This window comes from Phodopus roborovskii, unplaced genomic scaffold (genome assembly GCF_943737965.1).
Source record: "Phodopus roborovskii unplaced genomic scaffold, PHOROB, whole genome shotgun sequence".
Lineage (NCBI taxonomy): Eukaryota > Metazoa > Chordata > Mammalia > Rodentia > Cricetidae > Phodopus > Phodopus roborovskii.
In genome coordinates, this window is record NW_026126576.1 from 1,477,605 (window position 1) to 1,496,962 (window position 19,358).

Below are 19,358 nucleotides of genomic sequence, written 5' to 3' on the forward strand. Positions count from 1 at the left end.
CCCCTGTCCTGAGAACATCACCTAGTATCCATGCATGAGGGGTCCCTTATATTTGTAACACAGCACATTACCTGTGGTACATTTGTAGTGTCCAAAGATAAAAGCAAACAAATAATACCTTTGGTTGCATTTGTGTGAGTGTGAGGGATGTGCATCTCTCTCTCTCTCTCTCCTCTCTCCCTCCCCCCCTCTCTCTGTGTGTGTGTGATGTCTCCCATCTATTCAGTGCCCATAAGGAGTCTCTCTCTTACTACCTGGGGCTCACTAAGCAGGCTAGGCTGCCTGGCAAGCTCCACCTGTTTTGTCCTCATTGGAGCTGGGATTACAAGTGAGCATCATCATATCTAGGCTTTTTTATAATTTTTTAAAATTCTAGTTTGTGTTCTCTGGTTGCATTCTCTAGTCAACACAGGCAACCCAATGGGTTCTTTCCTCAGATAGAAATGTCACCAACAATTCTGTATTCTCTAATTGGAGGTATGAGACCCTCAGATAGGTGTATGTGACAAAGGTCATTCTGTAGCTATCTCTGCAATAGGATCCTTCCCCACTCTGTGACCTCAGTGAAGTCCATCCAGAGTTCAGAGAGTTCTATCCTGCATTACCATTTGTTTAACCATAGTAACAACAACTGCTTAATTGGAATAATAAAGGCTATGATGATATCACTATCCTGTTGGGAGAATGAATTACATGAATCATTAAAGTCGTGATAAGGGTTTCAAATATATTTGCAGAGAGGAGAAAGTTAACACCAAGTGGTTACAGGACATTTGAGATAACGTGCTAAGTAGGGTCTGAAGTCCCAGGAACAAGCCAGCAACTGCTGTGGAATCCCAGGAACCTGCTGGAAAAGATAACATGGCCTTGTGAAAGATGGCCAGGAATGGGAGGCAGGGTTTGTGCTCTGGAATTTTCAGACACACGTTAGACCACAGCAGCTGTCAAAGAACAGGCACACAAATGTGGTCACCAAATAAACGACACTTGTTAAGATTCTCCAAAGACACAGCAGAAAAATGGCATGTGCACTCAAAGATTAATGCGGAAGGAAAGATGCCAATGGTGTCCAGATTCTAACACAGCCAGGAGCAGCCCACGTGCTTACAGGAGGCAGGACAGCTGAAGTATGTAAGGGCAAAGAAAACAGAACTTTCTATCCTTAGTAAGATACAAACTGTAAGCCATGAAGCAACCCACCCAGTTTTCCTCTAAGGGGGGAAACTGAAAGGAGGTGGAGGTTGAGGTTGGTGGAGAGGAACTTCTCATTCTGCATTGTCTGAGTTTGAAATGGTCACAGTGATAACTTCATTCCTTATGGACAGGAACCTCATTTGCATCGAGCCACTTTCTCTTTGCTAATCTGACTCCTGCTCAACCACTAACAGGCAGCATTCTCCTTCCTTTTGGCTATTCCCCCTTTCCTGTTTCTGGGCACATGAACCTTCATCGTTGTGTTTCTGTAAACTCCAGGTTTTCTTGATGGCACTTGGGCACTTCTCTATGCTATGATTCACACTTACACAAGTCATGTACGTGCCCTCCTTCTCTGGCATTAATAAATGTTCTGAGGGCTTGGGGACACAAGCTCAGTGGTGGAGCATAGACCTAGCATGGGCAAGACCCTGGATTCAATCCCCAGCACCATTAAAAGAATTCAATGTGGATCTCAGAATCAAAAATTTAGTTTTATGGGTTTTGCCTGCACATGAGGCTCTGCCTGGTGCCCATGGAGCTCTTCACTACTGAGCAATCTCTCCAGCCCCCAGAGAACGAACACCAACAAGAACAAGACTCCCCCCTCCTACGCCGGGGCTGTGAACACACCACATGCAAGCTAAGGCTCAACCACTCTCTGTAGTTAATTCATATAAAGATCCCAATTTTAGAAAGGGGTAAGACACAGTATTTCTGTGCATCTGAATTTTCTGGAGCAGACCAAGTAAAGAAACAATAGTGCCTATAAAATTTCATCATGCCTTACTTTGCCTTAACATTATAGGAAGGGGCAGGAAAAGGAGGGAAAGATGGGAGGGGGAGGAGAAGGAGGAGTAGGGTGAGAAAAAGAAGGGAGAAGGAGGGGAAGGAGCTAGGCTAGAGGAGGGGTGGGGGTAGTGTGGTGATATATTGTGTGTGATCTAATAAAACTTGCTTGAAGATCAGACTGCAAAGCCAGCCACACTAGTTAGCTATAGAGGCAAGGCAGTGGTGGCACACACCTTTAATCCCAGGACTCAGGAGCCAGAGGCAGATGGATCTCTGAGTTCAAGGCCACCCAGGGCTACATGAGAGTGAATCAGTCTAAAAGAATAACCGATCACATGCCTTTACTCCCTGCACTAAAAAGGTATATAAGACAGGAGCAACATCTCAGGGCTGGCAATTGGTCTCCAGCCACCATGAGGACAGGAGGGCAATTAGTCTCCAGCCATGATGAGGATTTGTGGATCCAAAGTCACCCTTTTAGTCTGAGGTAGGGGTAAGAGCTAGTGGTTGGCTGTTTTGCTTTTCTGATCTTCAACTTGAACTCCTTAACACCCGTCTCTGGGTTTTTAATATTCGTGTTGCAGGGTGGGGCCCCCAATGTCATGGTATAAAATGAGATGTATCATTAAAATTAAACTTGATCTTAGACTATTCTTCTGGTTAAATTAGCTTAAAATGATTTTTATGCTTTATTTTGTGTGTGCGTGCATGTGGATGTGGGGAGACAGCTGTTGGAGCTGGTTTTTTTTCTTCTACCGGGGTGGTTTCAGGCATCAAACCCAGGCTGTCACACTTGACAGCAAGTGCCGCTCCTGACTAAAGCATCTGAATCAGCTTTATGCAAATAAATTTGATTTTGAGAAGTCTACCCACAATACAAATTTGTTGTGAAGCTGTTCATTAGCTTTCAGGTCGGGGCAGGGCTACCACGTAAGGAACTCTGGACTCCACTGGTAATGTTTTGTGTCTTAAGCTATGGAAAAGGCGAGAAGGTTAGTCTTCAAACATTTTTCTTCCCTTAGATTGGTAGCAGTTAAGGCTAAAATGTTTTCCTGGGCCAGCTCTGAGAAATCCCTGATTTAATTCAATGTATCTGCTATAGTCCCTTGTTAAGGGACTTGCCCAAACAGAGCTCACAGAACATGGCACAGGCTGTGGGAGTTACCCTTGTCTGTTCCTGCATGAAACAGATCACATCTCTGAGCTGTTAGGAGAATTCTTTCTCTGGACATTTGTTTTGCATTGTATTTCAATTATGAGATGGAATTGTATAAAACTGAATTGTTTCCACACCGCTAGTACACATTATCCCAACATAAAGTGTAACAGTAAATGCTTGTCAGATTTCAGATTCGAAGAATCCTAACAGTTTGTTGAATCATAAAAAAAAAGAAAAACAGGCTTAAACATTAAAATACATCTCTCACATTTTTCAGCCTTACATTTGATCTAAGAATCTTTGAGGAATAAGGCAAGATGATTCCTTTATCTTCAATGAAAGCAACTCTACATAGTATCTATGGTAACTGAGACCAAGACAGTAGACAATTCCTATGGTCATATTCTCATGGGGCCTTTTGTTTTTTTTTTTTTTTCAATTCACTATTTCTGATGACTAGAAATGATGAAAAATAAAAACAAAAAGGAGGTGAATGCCTCCTGTACCCACACGTACCTGACAGCGAAGTACAGAATAGCTGGACCAGGCTTCTTAGGCAAATCATGCTCCAAAACTCTGTGATCCAGCTGCAGCCAGTTCTCTTGACCCCTGTGAGAAGAAGCAAAGCAAAGGTCTCATGGAAAGTTCAGCAACACAAACACACAATGCTGATAAAGTTGCCTGGAAACAGTCATGCTCATATACCAGGCAGGGATACCACAGACCACCTCAGCAATTTCTGAAAACTCTACTTCTGAGCTAGCATTTCTAACTGGAGGGGTTTGTTAAGAGGAACTTGCACATTTGAAAAATGACCTGTATATAAAAATCACTCATTTGGATAGCCAAAAGTCTGGAAATAACCCAAATATTCATAAGGTATTGTTAAAGTAATGGTCAAAGTCTGTACAGTGAAATACAGTGCAGTCATAAAACAAGATGGAGAGACTGCTTGCAAAATTGCTTGTTACTATTTCCTAGATTCAAATCTTAAATTAACACTTGGGGGGGCAAAGAGGCAGGAAGATCTCTGAGTTTGAGGCCTGCCTGGTCTACAAAGCAAGTTCCAGGACAGCCAGAGCTGTTACACAGAGAAACACTGTCTTGAAAAACCAACCAACCAACCAACCAACCAACCAACCAACCAACCAACCAACCAACCAACCAACCACCCCTTTAAATTAAAAAAAGAAATAAAGGAAGGAAGGAAGAAAGGGAGGAAGAAAGAAAGGAAGAAAGAAAGATTCCCTGGGCATGTTGATACCTTTAATCTAAGCCCTGGGGATGGGGGTGGGGTGGAGGCAAGTGGATCGCTGTGAATTTGAGGCTAGCTTGGTCTATATAAGTCTGAGCCAGCTAGGCATTGAGTGAGATCTTGTCTCAAATTAAATAAATAAATAAATTTAAAATTTTAATAAAGAGAATAACAGTAAGTACAATATATTATCTATACTGCCTTTTGTTTATGGAAATAGAGCCTTGCTATGGCCCAAGTTTGCTCTACCATGCCTAGCTTGTCAAATTTTTAAGATCAGTGGAAATCCATATTTAAGGAAAAACTGAGGCTAATGCTTTGGGAGACCAAGACACTGAACAACACTAAATTAATCTTTAAACTTATGTGAAAGGTTAAATTAGACATACTTTAGTTAAGAAAGTGGAAGTTTCCAGTCACATACGACACTGCAGTTTTCGATGCAGATACAGGTTGGCACTCTCTGTAGCTATTTCTGTGGACACGTGACTTACAGATGTTTAAATATTGATCTACTTCAGAGCCTCATCCGCTCACAGCTATAAACAGTCCTCTCAAGACCTTGACCTCTATGGCTTGATGCTCTGTGGATTGTTTACTGGATTTCCAAGGCTCTTCAAGCAGCCCATCCATCGTAGAGCCTGCCTAAATGTGGTTACACTAACCCCAGTTTCAGAGCCTGCTTCTGGCAGTGGGAAGGGGATGCTGAATTCCAGCAAAATCTGTTACGAGCTAGAAAGCATTTTCCAGCCTATTTTGGTCCTTGAGTAAATAATTAAAAGACAAACTCAGGAAATTCCAAACTGCCATTCAATAAGTAGATAGAAAAGGGAGAGATTGCTCAGCAGAATAATACACTGGCTGCTCTTGCGGAGGACCTGGGGTTCAGTTCCCAGGACCCTCATGGTGGCTCATTTGTAACTCCAGTCCCGGTGATGTCAGTGCCTTTTCTGTCCTCCATGGACACTCTATGCACATGGTAGACATGCACACACTATTCTTTAAAAATTAGAAACAAAGCAGATAGGAAAAATGGGTAAAAATAGTAACAGTATAAATGATAACAGCTTCTCTTTATTGAGTAAATGCTTTTTGTCAACTCTTGGGTCCCAAGTAGTCCATGAACTCTAGCTGGACTATAGAAGGATCTCTGGCAGTCAGGTCATATAAAAGGCAGCATGATTTGGGAGTTTCTGAAACAACTCTCTCCCATCCCCAAGGTAGTCATTCCCCTGGCTTCTGGCGGAAGGGACAAGGCTCTCCATGGATGCATCTGTGGTCACACATCAAAGCCCATGCTGGCCTCCAAGTCCCTCAGCCCCTACTCACAGGTCCCTGTTATACATTTCAAAGTCCATGCCAGCTAGCTTCTGGCCCTTCCCTCCCCACAGCCACTGTCCTTATAACCCACATGGTCTGTCCCCTTGGTCTCTCCCACTGTCCCCCTTGACTAATAGATAATCCTAGCCATGTCCAGTCTACTCTTTTTCTTTCTGCTCTGGACTCTTCCAGATGCCTCTAGATATTTTCTTCCTCTTACTCCATACCATGGAGTGGCCATTTCAGTGGTTTCTTTACTGTGCCCCCCTCACATACATCAGCCAAGTTGGAAATCTTTTATCTATCAGTGTTAGATTTATACAAGGAAGATAGGAGGTCTGGGATTTGAATCCAGGGCTCTGGGCTTGGGTCTGTATATATGGTTTTACAAGCTAAGGATGCTGGGAACTGCCCCAAGAGTTAGTTCCTTGGTGGAACACTGGGGAACTTGTTAGAATTCATGATTTTGTGATTTTGTTAAAAAAAAAAAACCAAAAAAACAAAACAAAATAAAACAAAAAACAAAACAAAAAACCAAACCAAACCAACAACAAAAAACAATTGAAGGCTGAGATTAAAGGATTCTTGCTTCTTGCATTATATTTTGTCATGTTTTATGTGACACTTATTTACAGATTTACAGATACTTGGACGTCAAAGCTGTTAAATAGTGTTAAGATAGTAGCATTTCCATTTGAAGTCTATCGAGGTTCTTAGGGCAGACTAGACCAACGCTGAATCCTTTTCCTTCTCCGTTCCTCCTCCTCCCTCTTCCTTTTCATTTCCTCTTCCTTCCTTTCTCTTTCTCATTCTTTTCTTTGGGAGAGGGTCTGCCTTTGCAGCCAGGCTGGCCTTGCCCTTCAATCCTCCTGAGCGGTGACACACTATCACAAGTGGCTATGTCCTCCATTCTTTCGTTAAAGAGAAGATGTGGCACAATCGAAAATGTGTGACATGTTTTATGTGAACTTGCATGAAATCCTGTGTAAGGATGAATGAAGCAAGTGGAGCAAGCATCACATACCCCGCACATTCCAATGAGATTAAATGCTGCCAAAACAGGCTCAAGACTATTAAACACGGAGGAACACTTCAATACAGAATTCTGGAGAGGGACAGAAAAAGCTGTGGATGTTGGCTACCTCTTTGGAAGAAACTATAGACAGAGTAGGGAGGCAACAAAAAAGATTAGCCTTAGTCATGACAAATACTCTAATTTATATATATGTAATGGTAAATATTCATGTATATGTAATAGTAAGGATACTTCTAAAGCATGAAAGTATATATTAAAGATTCAAATTTTTTCTTATATGGGGAATTGAATCTTTGTGCACACTAGGCAAGAGCTCTAACTTAAAGCTCTTTCTCAGGCCCTAGGAGCCATATTTCTGTTGTTTATAATTGAGACTGGCCTCCCTGTGTTATGAAAACTGACCTTGAACTCTACATGTAGTTCATGCCAGCCTCCATTTCATGATCCTCCTGCATCAGCTTCTGGAGAGATGAGATTATAGGCATGTGTCACTAATATAGAAGTTGCTTTTTAAAATTAGGGTTTAAAAGTCTATTGATGGTCCTGTCAACAGAATGAAAGTTCTCAAAAGTAAGAAAAAAGTTACCTATATCTAAATACTAGGATATAATACAGCTCACTTAATATTTTTTCTTCATCAATAATGATGAGATCTACTTATTTAAAACAAACAACAACAATAAAACAAAACAAAAAAATCAAAGACAAGCACTCACAGGCTACATTTTCTCTTTGGTCCAGACTATATGCTGGAAGCCCCATTGTTTCAGGTCCACCAGAAAGGACAGGGGTCCAAAGCTATTGTCGTATTGCAAAGCCTGTTTGTTATTTCTTCATCAACAAAGGTCACTCAGCCAAGTTTTTCAAAGTGGGTGAAGGGATGGTGAGAGACGAGGCCATTGTGGCAAAGGAGGGCTGACACTGCCCTCTAGGGGTGGAAGACCACCCTGCACACGGAACTGGGAAGCTTCAGCAAGGGCAACCTCAGGGATTCCATCCTTCTCTGTCAGGCGGTTTCTTTACTTGGTCAGCATTGCTGCCTCGTAGGTTACGTAACCGTGGTCTGCCTTCTCATTTCTCTGCTGACCCCAAGAGCTGAGGTAAGAATGGTTGCAAGTTGCATTGACGCTGTCCCTTTCAGCTTTGCCTTCCTCTGTTGAGCTCCACACAGTCTCGAGGCTGATGTGGCACTGGGACTGGAAAATACAACTCAGGCCAGGGCCCTGGGAGGGATGGACTTGGTGGTTTCATGGGGGTGGACAGAAAGGGAGTGCTGGGGGTGGGGGCGGGGAAACCTTCCAAAAATATTTACCAGACAAAGGACTAGGTTTCTGACCAAGGTTTTCCAAGGAGACACCCTTAGACATAAACATATTTCCTGGCCTTTTCCTGGGGAAGGTGAAAATGACCAAGACCTTCCATCTCCCAGAAAAGACAAACTTATACTCCCTAAAATAAACACAGACACAGCCAGGAGACACCTTCTGAGCCGGCTGTGATTCAGACGTTAGGTGTTGTCTGCTACCTGCAGGGGAGTAGGGGCACACAGGGTTCCTGGGAAGGCTGAAAGGTTTGACCTCTGTGGCCCAAGAGTATATTGGAAGGGAGGTCACGAATCCCAGGAGAGACAAGGGTGGCCCAAGTTCTCCAAAGAAGTCATTCAAACTGCTCCACCTCTCTTTCTGTGAGTGTGATGTACATGTTTGTGGTATGTTCCTATATGCATATGCAGAGGCCAGAAGAGAGCAGTGGACGCCTTGCTCTATAACTCTTTGTTTTATTCCACGTGGCAGGGTTTGTTATCACATCAGGAGTTAGGCTGGCAGCCAGTCAGCTGCTCCCCCCTTCCCACCCCACGCCCCCTCCACCCCGCCATCTGCTTCCTCTTCCTTGCACAGATGCATGCGACCACGCCCAGTTTCTTACATGGGACACTCAGGAAACATTTGTTAAACAAATAGACATATTATTCTAATCTTCAGGCTTTTAGCTTCAACTTGATATGATCTCCTTCTAAATGATAGTGTCCACAGCAATTACAGTCCACAGCAAATCCAGTTATGATGTATTTATGCCCATAGGTCTTACATACTTTCATGCATATACAGATTCTGCCTACAGGTGTGTGGCTGTTTAATCACGGATTCATGTGGACTGCTATGGCTTTCTGGCTAGTACATGTGAAAAACGGACACGCACATTTCCTATTTTATCCAGCAGAGGGCAGATGACCAAGTGCCTCTCCACCAGCTATTGGGTGATCAGAGGATGAGGGTTATGGCCACTGCTTTTCCCTCCTGCTTTGGGTGAACATCTTCAGAAAACTTTCTGAGTTTACTATAAGGTTTGCGGGTAGGGGGGCGCAGGGAGGTTGTACATCTCTAAGCAAGTATCTGGGTTTTAGCAGCCTGAGTTGAGGGTTTTGTTTAGGTTTCATGGAGGCCCTGGGTGAGAAATCATTAGCGGGTGTTAAAAACAAACTATGCTGTTCTTGAGGCTGTTCTCCTCCTGGTTTCACAGAACAACTGAAAATCACTTACACAGAGAGAGTCATGGAAAGAACGTGGTGGTTGGCCAGCATATTGTGTGTCTGGAACACATTTTCTTGGACTTTAGTATTTAAGGAAATATTTGGAAAATATCTTCAGAAAAGGGAAGGATTCCTCTCATAACATAGCAGACCACATATACTATAGACAAATCAGGTTGATGTAAAACAGACAGATAGGGACAGACACTCCAACATGTTAATGGAAAGAATTGAAATAGATGGAAAACTAATAAACAACTTCCAGGACAATGTGAAGGAGACAGACTGTGGTAAAAATTAATTCTACATTCAACTGAATTTATTCTTAAGGCGAGTCACAAATTGGGCTTTAACGTTTCTTACCATTAACACCAAAACATTAAATTAGTTTCATGATCACGTGAAGAACAACCTATTGTTTTCATCACTGACATGTGAGTGAATTGAGGAGCATTACCACACATTCAAAGACCAGTAACATAGACTCAAACTCATTAACACACATTTCATGGCTTTTTTGTTTTTGTTATTCATTATCATGCTTCTCAGACCTGGCTTGCCTAGAACTTGCATCCTTCCTCCTGTCTCTATTTCCTGAGTGCTGAGATGACAGCATTTGCCACCGCACCTGGCGATATCTGCAAGACTTTTAAACGCTCCCTGTTCCTTTTCCTCTTCGTTTATGACATTTGCAGGAAAAGCATTTCCATCCTTATAGCTAAATAAGACACAAATACTTCCCCCCTTGCTGCCAATGGGAATCAGCATGTGCGTTGTGAAGGCAAAAGGCAAAGACATGACAAACCACAACACTCACGTGTCATCTATAAACGTTATTCCAAAGTACTCCTTCTCTTTCAGGTTGAAATGCGACGCCACAAGGTCCAGCAGCTCTCTTGATAAAAGCTTGGGCTGTCAAAACACAAATCTGATTAGCAGCGATTTGCTTTCCCATCTCTCCCGTTGCTATCACCTTTCCCTGCCCTAACCGTCAAAAGCAACCTTTGCTTGCTTGTGTGATTTGTTCAAATACCGTTCTTTACGCCATCATCACCACTAAGTTCCGAGAACCCAGTTTGAAAAGGAACTATCTCTGAACTTTGGAGGGAAGAAATATGGTTTAGAATCTGCCAGACCATTCAATGGATGACTGATGTTGGTCGTGCAGGGACCAGGCAGGGCAGCAGGGGCATCATTGGGCAGCAGCCTGAATGGCTCGCTTCTGAACCCTGAGCCTAACAGTCAGCGGTACATGGTGATGGTCTGAAGTTTGGATGTTGCTGTTGGAGGAGATGAAATGGGGAGGGGGCAAGGAAAGGAAGCTAGGAAGAAAGGGAGGAGGAAAACAGCAATAGAGGAGAGAAGGGACAGGGAAGGAAAGGAGTGGGGAGGAAGGGGAGGAGCAGGAGGAAATCTGGATTGAAAGTTGGTAAAACTACTGTGCTGTGTCCTATTCCTCTAGTTCTTTTGAAAGAGTTATCCCCCACCCCAGTCACTCTCAAGCATTGAGTTCTAGGCACAGCTAGGTGAGCAGCCTGGACACAGGCCACCACTGTCAAAAGAAAGCAGGGAGGGGCTACCCCTGAGTATCCAATATGGAGGGGCTACCCCTGAGTATCCAATACCTACCTGAACCAGCAGCTCCAGTCTCCTGTCATCCAGCAAGTGAACCTGGCAGTGCCTGCCTTCTGTCATCTGTGGGGACAAAAAAAAAAAAAAAAAAAATGGAGAGATATGTCAGAGCCCAGTCTGCCAGCAAACTGCAGACTCACTTAATCGTCTATATGTGTCATGTTCCAGGGAGCTCATTAGTGGGCCTCCCAGAAGCAGACATCCAACAGACTTACAGGTGTGACCAAACTGCAGTCTGTGTGCTACATGAGGCCAAGGACAGCTGTGAAAGCAGCCCAACACAAAACCCCACTCAAGACTTCATGACATTTGTTTTTTCAATAACCACATCCTACAGTTCTTGAATATGGACTTTAGAGATGACAACATTGTGTCACAACGTCAAAAGGTTGGATGTGCCTGGGAGCATTCTCATGGAATGAGAGGAAGAAAAAGATGAAAAGCAAAGACTACTTAACGTGTGAGGGAAACAACAAAACAGAGTAGGTCAAGTTCACACAGGGCACGAGATCATGTGGAGAGAAGCCGGGTCTCCCAGAAGGAAGCCTATGTTCCCTTGAGTCCTGATGACACTTCACAGACGGAAACAGCTTCCATCACGGCTGTACTCTGGTAAATGTGGTCCTTCCATAATACAAGGGAAGAAAACCACAAGGATGAAGTTCAAATGCAAAGGCCTCAACTTTTGAACTCTTTGGCCTTTTTAATAGATCACCATCTACAGTTAGCAGTCAAGGTGTGCGGTTGACAGTTTGACATAGCAGTTTCCAATATGTGCATTTTTAAAAAATTTAAAACTGTCGCGCTGGGAAATACTGATTGTAAAACATTGACCCTTCCCTTGCTAAACTCACACTCCAAGCCATCACATCTGTAGATGTCTCCACTCTGTCCCTTTGAGGGGCATCCGGCAGGCCACCTTTATGTATATGTCTAATGTGAACGATTACAGATCTTTTCTTTCTGAGACAAGGTGTTGCTGTGTAGTCTAGGCTGGCCGCAAACTTGAAACTTCATGGCCTAAGCATGCTGGGCAGTGGGATTACACTTGGAAGCCACTGCTCCCTCTGTCTACACTCTCTCCCCTCTCTTTGTGCAGTACTGAGATTGAACCCAGAACCCCACACGTGTTAGGCAAATGTTCCACCACTGAGCAGCATTCCTAGCTCTTGACTTATATTTTTATATTTACATTTTATTAAAAATATTATATAATATAAATTTATTTGTATTAAATATATTTAATATCATTAAGTTACTGCTGGGCAGTGGTGGCACATACCTTTAATTCCTGCACTTCAGAGGTAGAGGCAGGAGGTTCTCTGAGTTCCAGGCCAGCCTGGTGTACAAAGTGAATTCTAGCATAGCCAGGGAACACACAGAGAAATCCTGTCTCAAACAAACAAACAACAAACAAAACCAAACAAAGCCAACCAACCAACCAAAAAACATATTTATGTTACACAGACTTATCCACATGAAGCACTCACTAATTTTCTGTGTGAAACCATCCATCCATGTAATGCATATGTGTATACACTCACATGTCCTTCCTTCCCTCCTTCCTTCCTTTCGTTTGTTTTTCAAGACAGAATTTCTCCGTATTGCTATAGAGACTGTTCTGAACTCACTCTACACTAGGATGGCCTTGAACTCACAGAGATCTGCCTGCCTCTGCCTCCCAAGTGCTGGGATTAAAGGCATGCACCACCAATGCCTGGCTCACATATACTTTCGATTCAAGTGTGATTAAACTGTACTCATGGCTTTGCCTCCTGTAGTTTTCACTGATATTTCTTGGAAAATTCCCTATAGGAATTTATTTTTCTTCACTGTCTGTGGCACAGGGCCGTGCATTGCTATCTAACAATGCCCTGAGTCTCCTTCTGAGAGACATCCAGGCTGTCCCAGCATCTCCCTGGTATGAGCAATGACTCAGTGAAATCTGCATGTCTAATTTTTTTTTTCTTGCCACAAATGTGGGATTGTTGGATTACATTTGAAAAGCGTGGAAAACATTCTTTTCCTTTCAGCTATTGTACAAAATTCAGACATTTGTGAACCCAGTTCATAGCAAAATTGAGTTGGATGTGATGTTGCTCACCTGCAACCCCACTGCTTGGGAAGTGGAGGCAGGAGGATCAGGAGTTCAAGATTAGTCTCGGCTACATAATGAATTCAAGACCATCCTGAGCTACATGAAAGCTTACTTCAAAAGCTTAAAATGAATAAATGAATCAGTAAAAATGAGTTTAGTGGTATATGCCACGCCTAGGTACAGATGAGCAGATCACTAGAGTGCAGGAGTTTGAGACTAGCCTGAACAACATAGTGAGACCCTGTCTCAAGAAAAAGATAGACTCCGTTATTGAATACCAGCTGTATATACGCACTGCCCTGGTGTCTTATATACATCACCTTCACGCTATAATGGCGCACGTGATTCCTCTTATTATCCATATCCAATAGATGAAGCAACAGAACCTCTGGGTGGGTATAAGTAACAAGTTTGCAATACAAGACATCATTTATGCACTCACGGTTTTGATTGAACTCTGTTTTAAGCATCTGTGAACTAGCTTAGTGGGTCAGAACATGCAGTTATAAACACATGGCCAAGGAAAAAACTATAGAACTGTGATAAGAGGTGCATGGACAAGCTTTGCTTAGTTTGTGGCCACAGACTAGTCAATGTCAAGGTCAAATACACACCTAGGGTGGCTAAATGGAAGGCGATGTTAGTTCTGGTCATTGAGCTCGGCAATGCATGGTATGTGTATGGTCTCATTAGAGATCCTTTAAAGGGGTTAGAGACTCAGCTGAGAGGTGAGAGAGCTGAAGCGCTGGGTTTGCTTAACAGAACCACACACACTGGGTATGGTGGCACATGACTGGGATCTCAGCACTGGGAAGACAGCAGCAGGAGAATCAGAAGTTCAAGGTCACCCTTGACTCAATAAGAGTTTGAGAACAGCCTGGGATATAAGACAACCTGCTTCAACCACCTGTCCCCTAAAGGTCTGCAAATAGTAACATTAGGGCCATGTCCTCATTTTATAGACTAGGAAAGTAAAGAACCAAGTCAAAATATGAATAAGGTAATCGGGCACAGCCCAGTGGCTGAGTGATTTGACTAACATGTTCAAGGCCCCGAGTCTCCAAGTCATAGACATAGTGGTAAATGGTTAAAACAAAACACTAAACTAAAACCACAACCTAACACAACAAAATAAAACCCCAGCAACAAATAGAAACAGTGGGGAAAATCAAAACAAACAAAAAGTAGCATCATCTATTTTTCTAGTTATAAATATTGGGAAGGGGGGGGCAGGGTGGATAAAGAAATGTGTTGGTTTAAATTTTATCTTACTTTTGCAAAACTGCCCTAGAACTAACTCTATTTGTGTCCTACAGAAAGTAAAACAATCCTTGAAAACACACACAAACACACACACACACACACACAAGTCCATTAAGGAAAATACCACAACTTACATAATATTTCAAGTTACTAGACTGCCCATAATCCAAACACACTTATTTCTGTTTTAAAAATGTACCCATTGGCACATACGTTTAATCCCAGCACTCAAGAAGCAGAAGCAGGCAGACCTCTGTGAGTTCAAGGCCAGTCTGTCTACATGTCTACATAATGAATTCTAGGCTAGCCAGAGATACACAGAGAAACCCTGACTCAAAAACAAAAAAAAAAGCCAAAAACAAAACAAAACAAAACAAAACAAAAAAAAAAAAAAAAAAAAAAAAAAAAAAACTGAGAGAGAGAAAAAGAAAAAGAGAGAAAGAAAGAAACCATCCATTTGCTATGTCAATTTGTTTTGGGCCTTCCTCCAGCCAATTGACATTCCTATTATTAACACATAGTTTATTATTATTGTTATTATTTGGTAGTATTATGAGACAGAGTCTCCTGTAGCAAGGGTGGCTTCTGATTTCTATGTAGCCAAGGATAACTGGATGACTTCAGGTTAATTTTTCTGAGTCCAACTCCCAAAACATGGATTACTCTAGACTATTAAACAATGAATGTCTTTTAGATGTGACACTCTTTGCAGTGACACACAACTTGATTTAAGTTGACTAAACTATACATGGCCACCTGCCCCTAGCTGGGACAACCAGAACTTCAGTCCAAGGAATCTGGAATTGGATCTGAAACCTTGGCTGCTGTGGGGAGAAAATCCTGTAGAAGAATTCGGAGGACAGGTAGCTGGAGGAGGCATGAGAAATCAGGTGGGCTGAGGGAAACACTTGGGAATCACTGTCTGTCTCTAACATCTTTCCAGACAGGTTTCGTGCATCTGGTCTACGTGAACTCCCTTCTTTGCATCCTACAAAACTCCTCAGAGTATCAGAGTGACCCACTGCCTTCTTCTGACTTGCATTGAAGTCTACTTCTTCAAGTAAGACACACAGGTTGTATAGGGGATGGGGTAGGGTGGGTGCATCTTTGGAGGATCTGCTCCTTTCTGCCTCCCAAAATTGCAGGAGCAGACTTTTGTGCCCAGCTCTTTCCAGAGGGTCTGGGGAATCTCAATCCAAGTCCTCATAGTTGCTAGGCAGTGCTTCACCAAGTGAGCCTTCTCTCCAGGCCATACACCATGGGTAACCAACCAACCAACCAACCAACCAACCAACCAACCAACCAACCAACAAGAACAACAACAACAAAGGTCAGACTCCAAAACGATGATGGCCCACACAGTCTTGTCAACATTTTGAATACAAATGGTGAGATGATGAGAAATAGCCCTCAGAGAGCCTGCCGCGTGGAAAGGAGAGTAGCAGACACTTCCTTGCATGGTATGGTAAGATGTGATAAGGGCCAGTGAAGAAGGGCCGGCTGAGAGCACACAATAATATTTGTCTATACTCCAAGCATCCTGTTCAATATTCCCTGAAGCCCTTCCTCTGAAGGATGGTGCTTCTGAGGGGATGACACAGAGTTGATTTGATTGTCACTAGGAACAGAAAGGCCTGCCCTTGTCATTTACTTACACTGGAAGTTGAAAAGTGAGAGATGTATTTTTGTTCATCAAAACAATGCTTATGAATAGATTTTAGTTGACAACAGAAACTAAGAGAAGTCATAAAATTTGAATTTCAAGGGAGACCGTCTTTGACAAGGGAAAGATTTGGGAACATGGGGTTTGATATCCTCCATGGCAGCACAGGGCAGAACAGGAAAGCACAGGATTTTGTGGTTTCTGGTTCACCAAAGTGTATGACCTGCAGGGAGTCATGTCAATAAAGTTCTGATGAAAGCCCTGCTGAGCACAGGGAAATTGCTCATAGGGATTAACTTGGATCATCAATTCAGATATGCTAGTAAATGTCTTAGTGTTGCCCACTTCTGGATAAGTCTTGGAGGGTGTCTCCAGAGGCCATTAGAGAACAAGGGCTCCGATCCAACAAATGGAATAATCCTATGATGAATGCCTGTAATAGTAGTGTTGGGAGGTGCTAAAAGGCAAGAGGCAGCCTACTTAGAGGAAGGACACTGCTAGTGGAATGTTCTTGGAGGCTGTGTCTTGTCTTGTACCCTTCCTGCATGTGCTCTTTGCTGCCCCTACCCCCAGCTGCTATAAGGTGGATAAACTTTTCCAGCACAGCCTCCTACTACTATGACACTCTGTCCAAAGGCATGGGCCAGGGGAACCACAGTGGGCAGGACTTTCCTGGAATAATTAGCACTCCGGATAATGTATGTCCTCATAGACATGTCGAAGAGCAACACATCCTCACACATGTCTCCACAGACCAACACATCCTCATAGACATCTGTATAGACCAACACGTCCTCATAGATGTGTCCACAGGTCAACACATCCCCATAGAAGTGTCCACAGACCAACACATCCCCATAGAAGTGTCCACAGACCAACCTGGTAAAGGCAATTACTCAACTGAGAGTTTTCTCACAGATACTTCCAGGCCACGTCAAGGTGACAGTAAAAGCTAGGGCACACCCTATTACTTTGAAAACTGGTAAACAGGCAAACTTTTCTGTAATCTTATACATACTCATTTTAGAGAAGATCAATGGCAGGGTAAATTAGCAAGCCAGGTAAAAAGCACATGACAGAAAAATTGTGCAGAGCTGATAGAAAGAAATAAAGAAGGAGAACAGAACATGGGTTGCTGGGTGCCTCCAGTGCATCTGCACAGCCTGGGCACTTTCATAGGAATTCTAAGAGCACCGCCCACCGGCACCCTCTGAAATCCAGGTGCTGCCACATAGTCAAAGCTGTGATGTCCCCGAGGCAGGTACTTGCCTCACTCCAACACCATCAGGGAAACTGAAGGTAAAGCCCTACAATCCATGAGGTTCATAAACAGTGGAACAAGAGTTCAGCTGAAGACCCCAACTCTCAGTCACACATCACTGCACACTGTCCTGCACCCAGCACACACTGATAAACATGGCAAAGCCTTCTTTTGAAGACCATGACCAAAGGACCTCATGAGCCGGTAGCAATGGAAAGAGAGTACCATGACACAGTCAGGGAAACTCATCCACTTCTGATAAAAATACTTCCATGGGAAGCACTTACAATCATGGATGTATAAATAGAACAGGCAGAGCATCTATTAATGGCCACTTGTTTGAGGTAGGGGAAAGTAAGGTCAGATTCACCCAAAGCCACACATGTCATTCATGCTAGACCTGGGAATGAGACTCTGAACTCTGCCTCCTGAGTCAGAGCATAACTGAGGTATGGAAAGTTATTCAGCTTAAAGAAAAACAAAACAACAACAACAACAAAAAAAGCGCCCTAATTCAAATGAACATTATGTCACCAGGTCAGTTACATATGTACATATATACAATACACACACACACACACACACACAGTGTAACAGCAAATAGGACCCCCCCCCCCCAGCCAGGCAATCTCACTTATTTTAAAGCACGACTCTCAAAAGAGCTTAATTTTCTAGTTTCAACCAGGGCTCTGTATAAGAGAAAAGTATGTGGAACTTCTTAATTATATATCTAAACCTAGAATCACTTTTGAGCCCCACAGAGAACGTGGGAATAGTTTCATAATTTGCCTCTAGCCGTCAATGGCAGCTAAGAGTGGCTACTTCTCGAGTAAAACCAAACAATATATAAATTCAAATGTGATCTCTTTGGAGACCTTTGTGCAGTACCCACCCAGATGATTCAATTTACCTCCCACCTCTTCCCTACCCAACTCCGGGCGTCTGGAAGTTAGAATGGTGCATGCTGGGTTAGAACTCCCACCTTGGACCACATTTGCTTCCCAGCTGATAAGAGCCGGTCCTCAGCCTGCAAGTGCCGATAGCTGGTGGAAATGCTTTATCCAGTGGGTCAGTTGTCATGTGGGGAAGATCTACAGGGAAGTGAGAATCTGCTACAGGCTTGACCTCTGCTTCCAGCCACCAGATGTGGCAGCACATGGTGAAGTTCTGGTCAATAAGGGAACACTCACCACCTGGCCGCAGCCTCGGTCTCTCTTCCCAGCTCAGGAGATGTGAGAGCGGGGTGAGACTGGTGGTTACAATCCCACACAGGGCAGAATGACCCCCTTAGAATATCAGACTAAAAGGTAACAGGAAGTAACAACTCTGAAAAAAGAACAAACTCCTAGCTGCCTTTGGTTTTGCTTTAGCTGATGTTAGGAACTCAGAAACTCAAACACTTGATAAGGAAGTACCAAGCATCTTGTTTCCCCTCTTTCTTCTGGTTCCCTACTAACTTCCTGAGACTCAGCAGAAGAGACCTGGCCTTATAAAAATGGCTTCTCAGGGCTCTGGGCAGTGTGGTCCAGCTGAGGTCTAACCTACTATCTGGATGAGTGTTATGTCCACAGTTCCCATGCAGCTGGGCAATGGTCTTATCACCATGAGGAAATGGCCATACAGCCATACCTTCTAAATGAAGATCGGACTTCAGTGCTTTTCTACTCAGAGATGTCTACTCTCTTCCCACATAACACACTGGGAAACTCACTCCTCATTTGCGCTGACAAGAACAGGTCTATGATGGCTAATACTGCCAATAGGCTCTGGGAGCTTCTAGGACACAGACTTCTGGGCATGCCTGTGAAGAAGCCTAGACAGGGTTGGAAGGCATGTCTTACATGTTGGTGGCAACATCTCATGGACTTGGATTGAATAGAAAGAAAGTGCTTGGGGTCTGTGATGATGTCCTTGGCCTGTGTTAGCACAGAGGGTCATTGGAACCATGCTGTGCTGAGTCAGCCTGCTCTTCACTGGTCCTGGTATAGCTGGCCTTGTCCCTTGTTGGATACTGTAGTAGGAGAATTGGTCCCTCCCCTTGGGGGAGAGCTGGCCCCTGCACTCAGGGAAAGATGGACCCATGCCTTAATACAGGCATGTACTTCACCCGGGCAGCACACTAGAGCTGACCCTGTGGTTGGGAATGGAGTGAGGT

General features: G+C 43.5%; 1 protein-coding gene across 1 annotated transcript in view; it reads right to left on the reverse strand.

The window, feature by feature from the left end:
• The window catches only part of Frmd4b (FERM domain containing 4B), a 177,105-nt gene that overhangs the window by 111,911 nt on the left and 45,836 nt on the right, over window positions 1-19,358 (reverse strand). The window contains exons 2-4 of the mRNA XM_051203522.1: window positions 10,916-10,981; window positions 10,104-10,198; window positions 3,662-3,754 (exon numbers count right to left, since the gene is read on the reverse strand). Coding sequence (XP_051059479.1) covers window positions 3,662-3,754; window positions 10,104-10,198; window positions 10,916-10,981 — 254 coding nt within the window. The remainder of the gene's footprint in view (window positions 1-3,661; window positions 3,755-10,103; window positions 10,199-10,915; window positions 10,982-19,358) is intronic.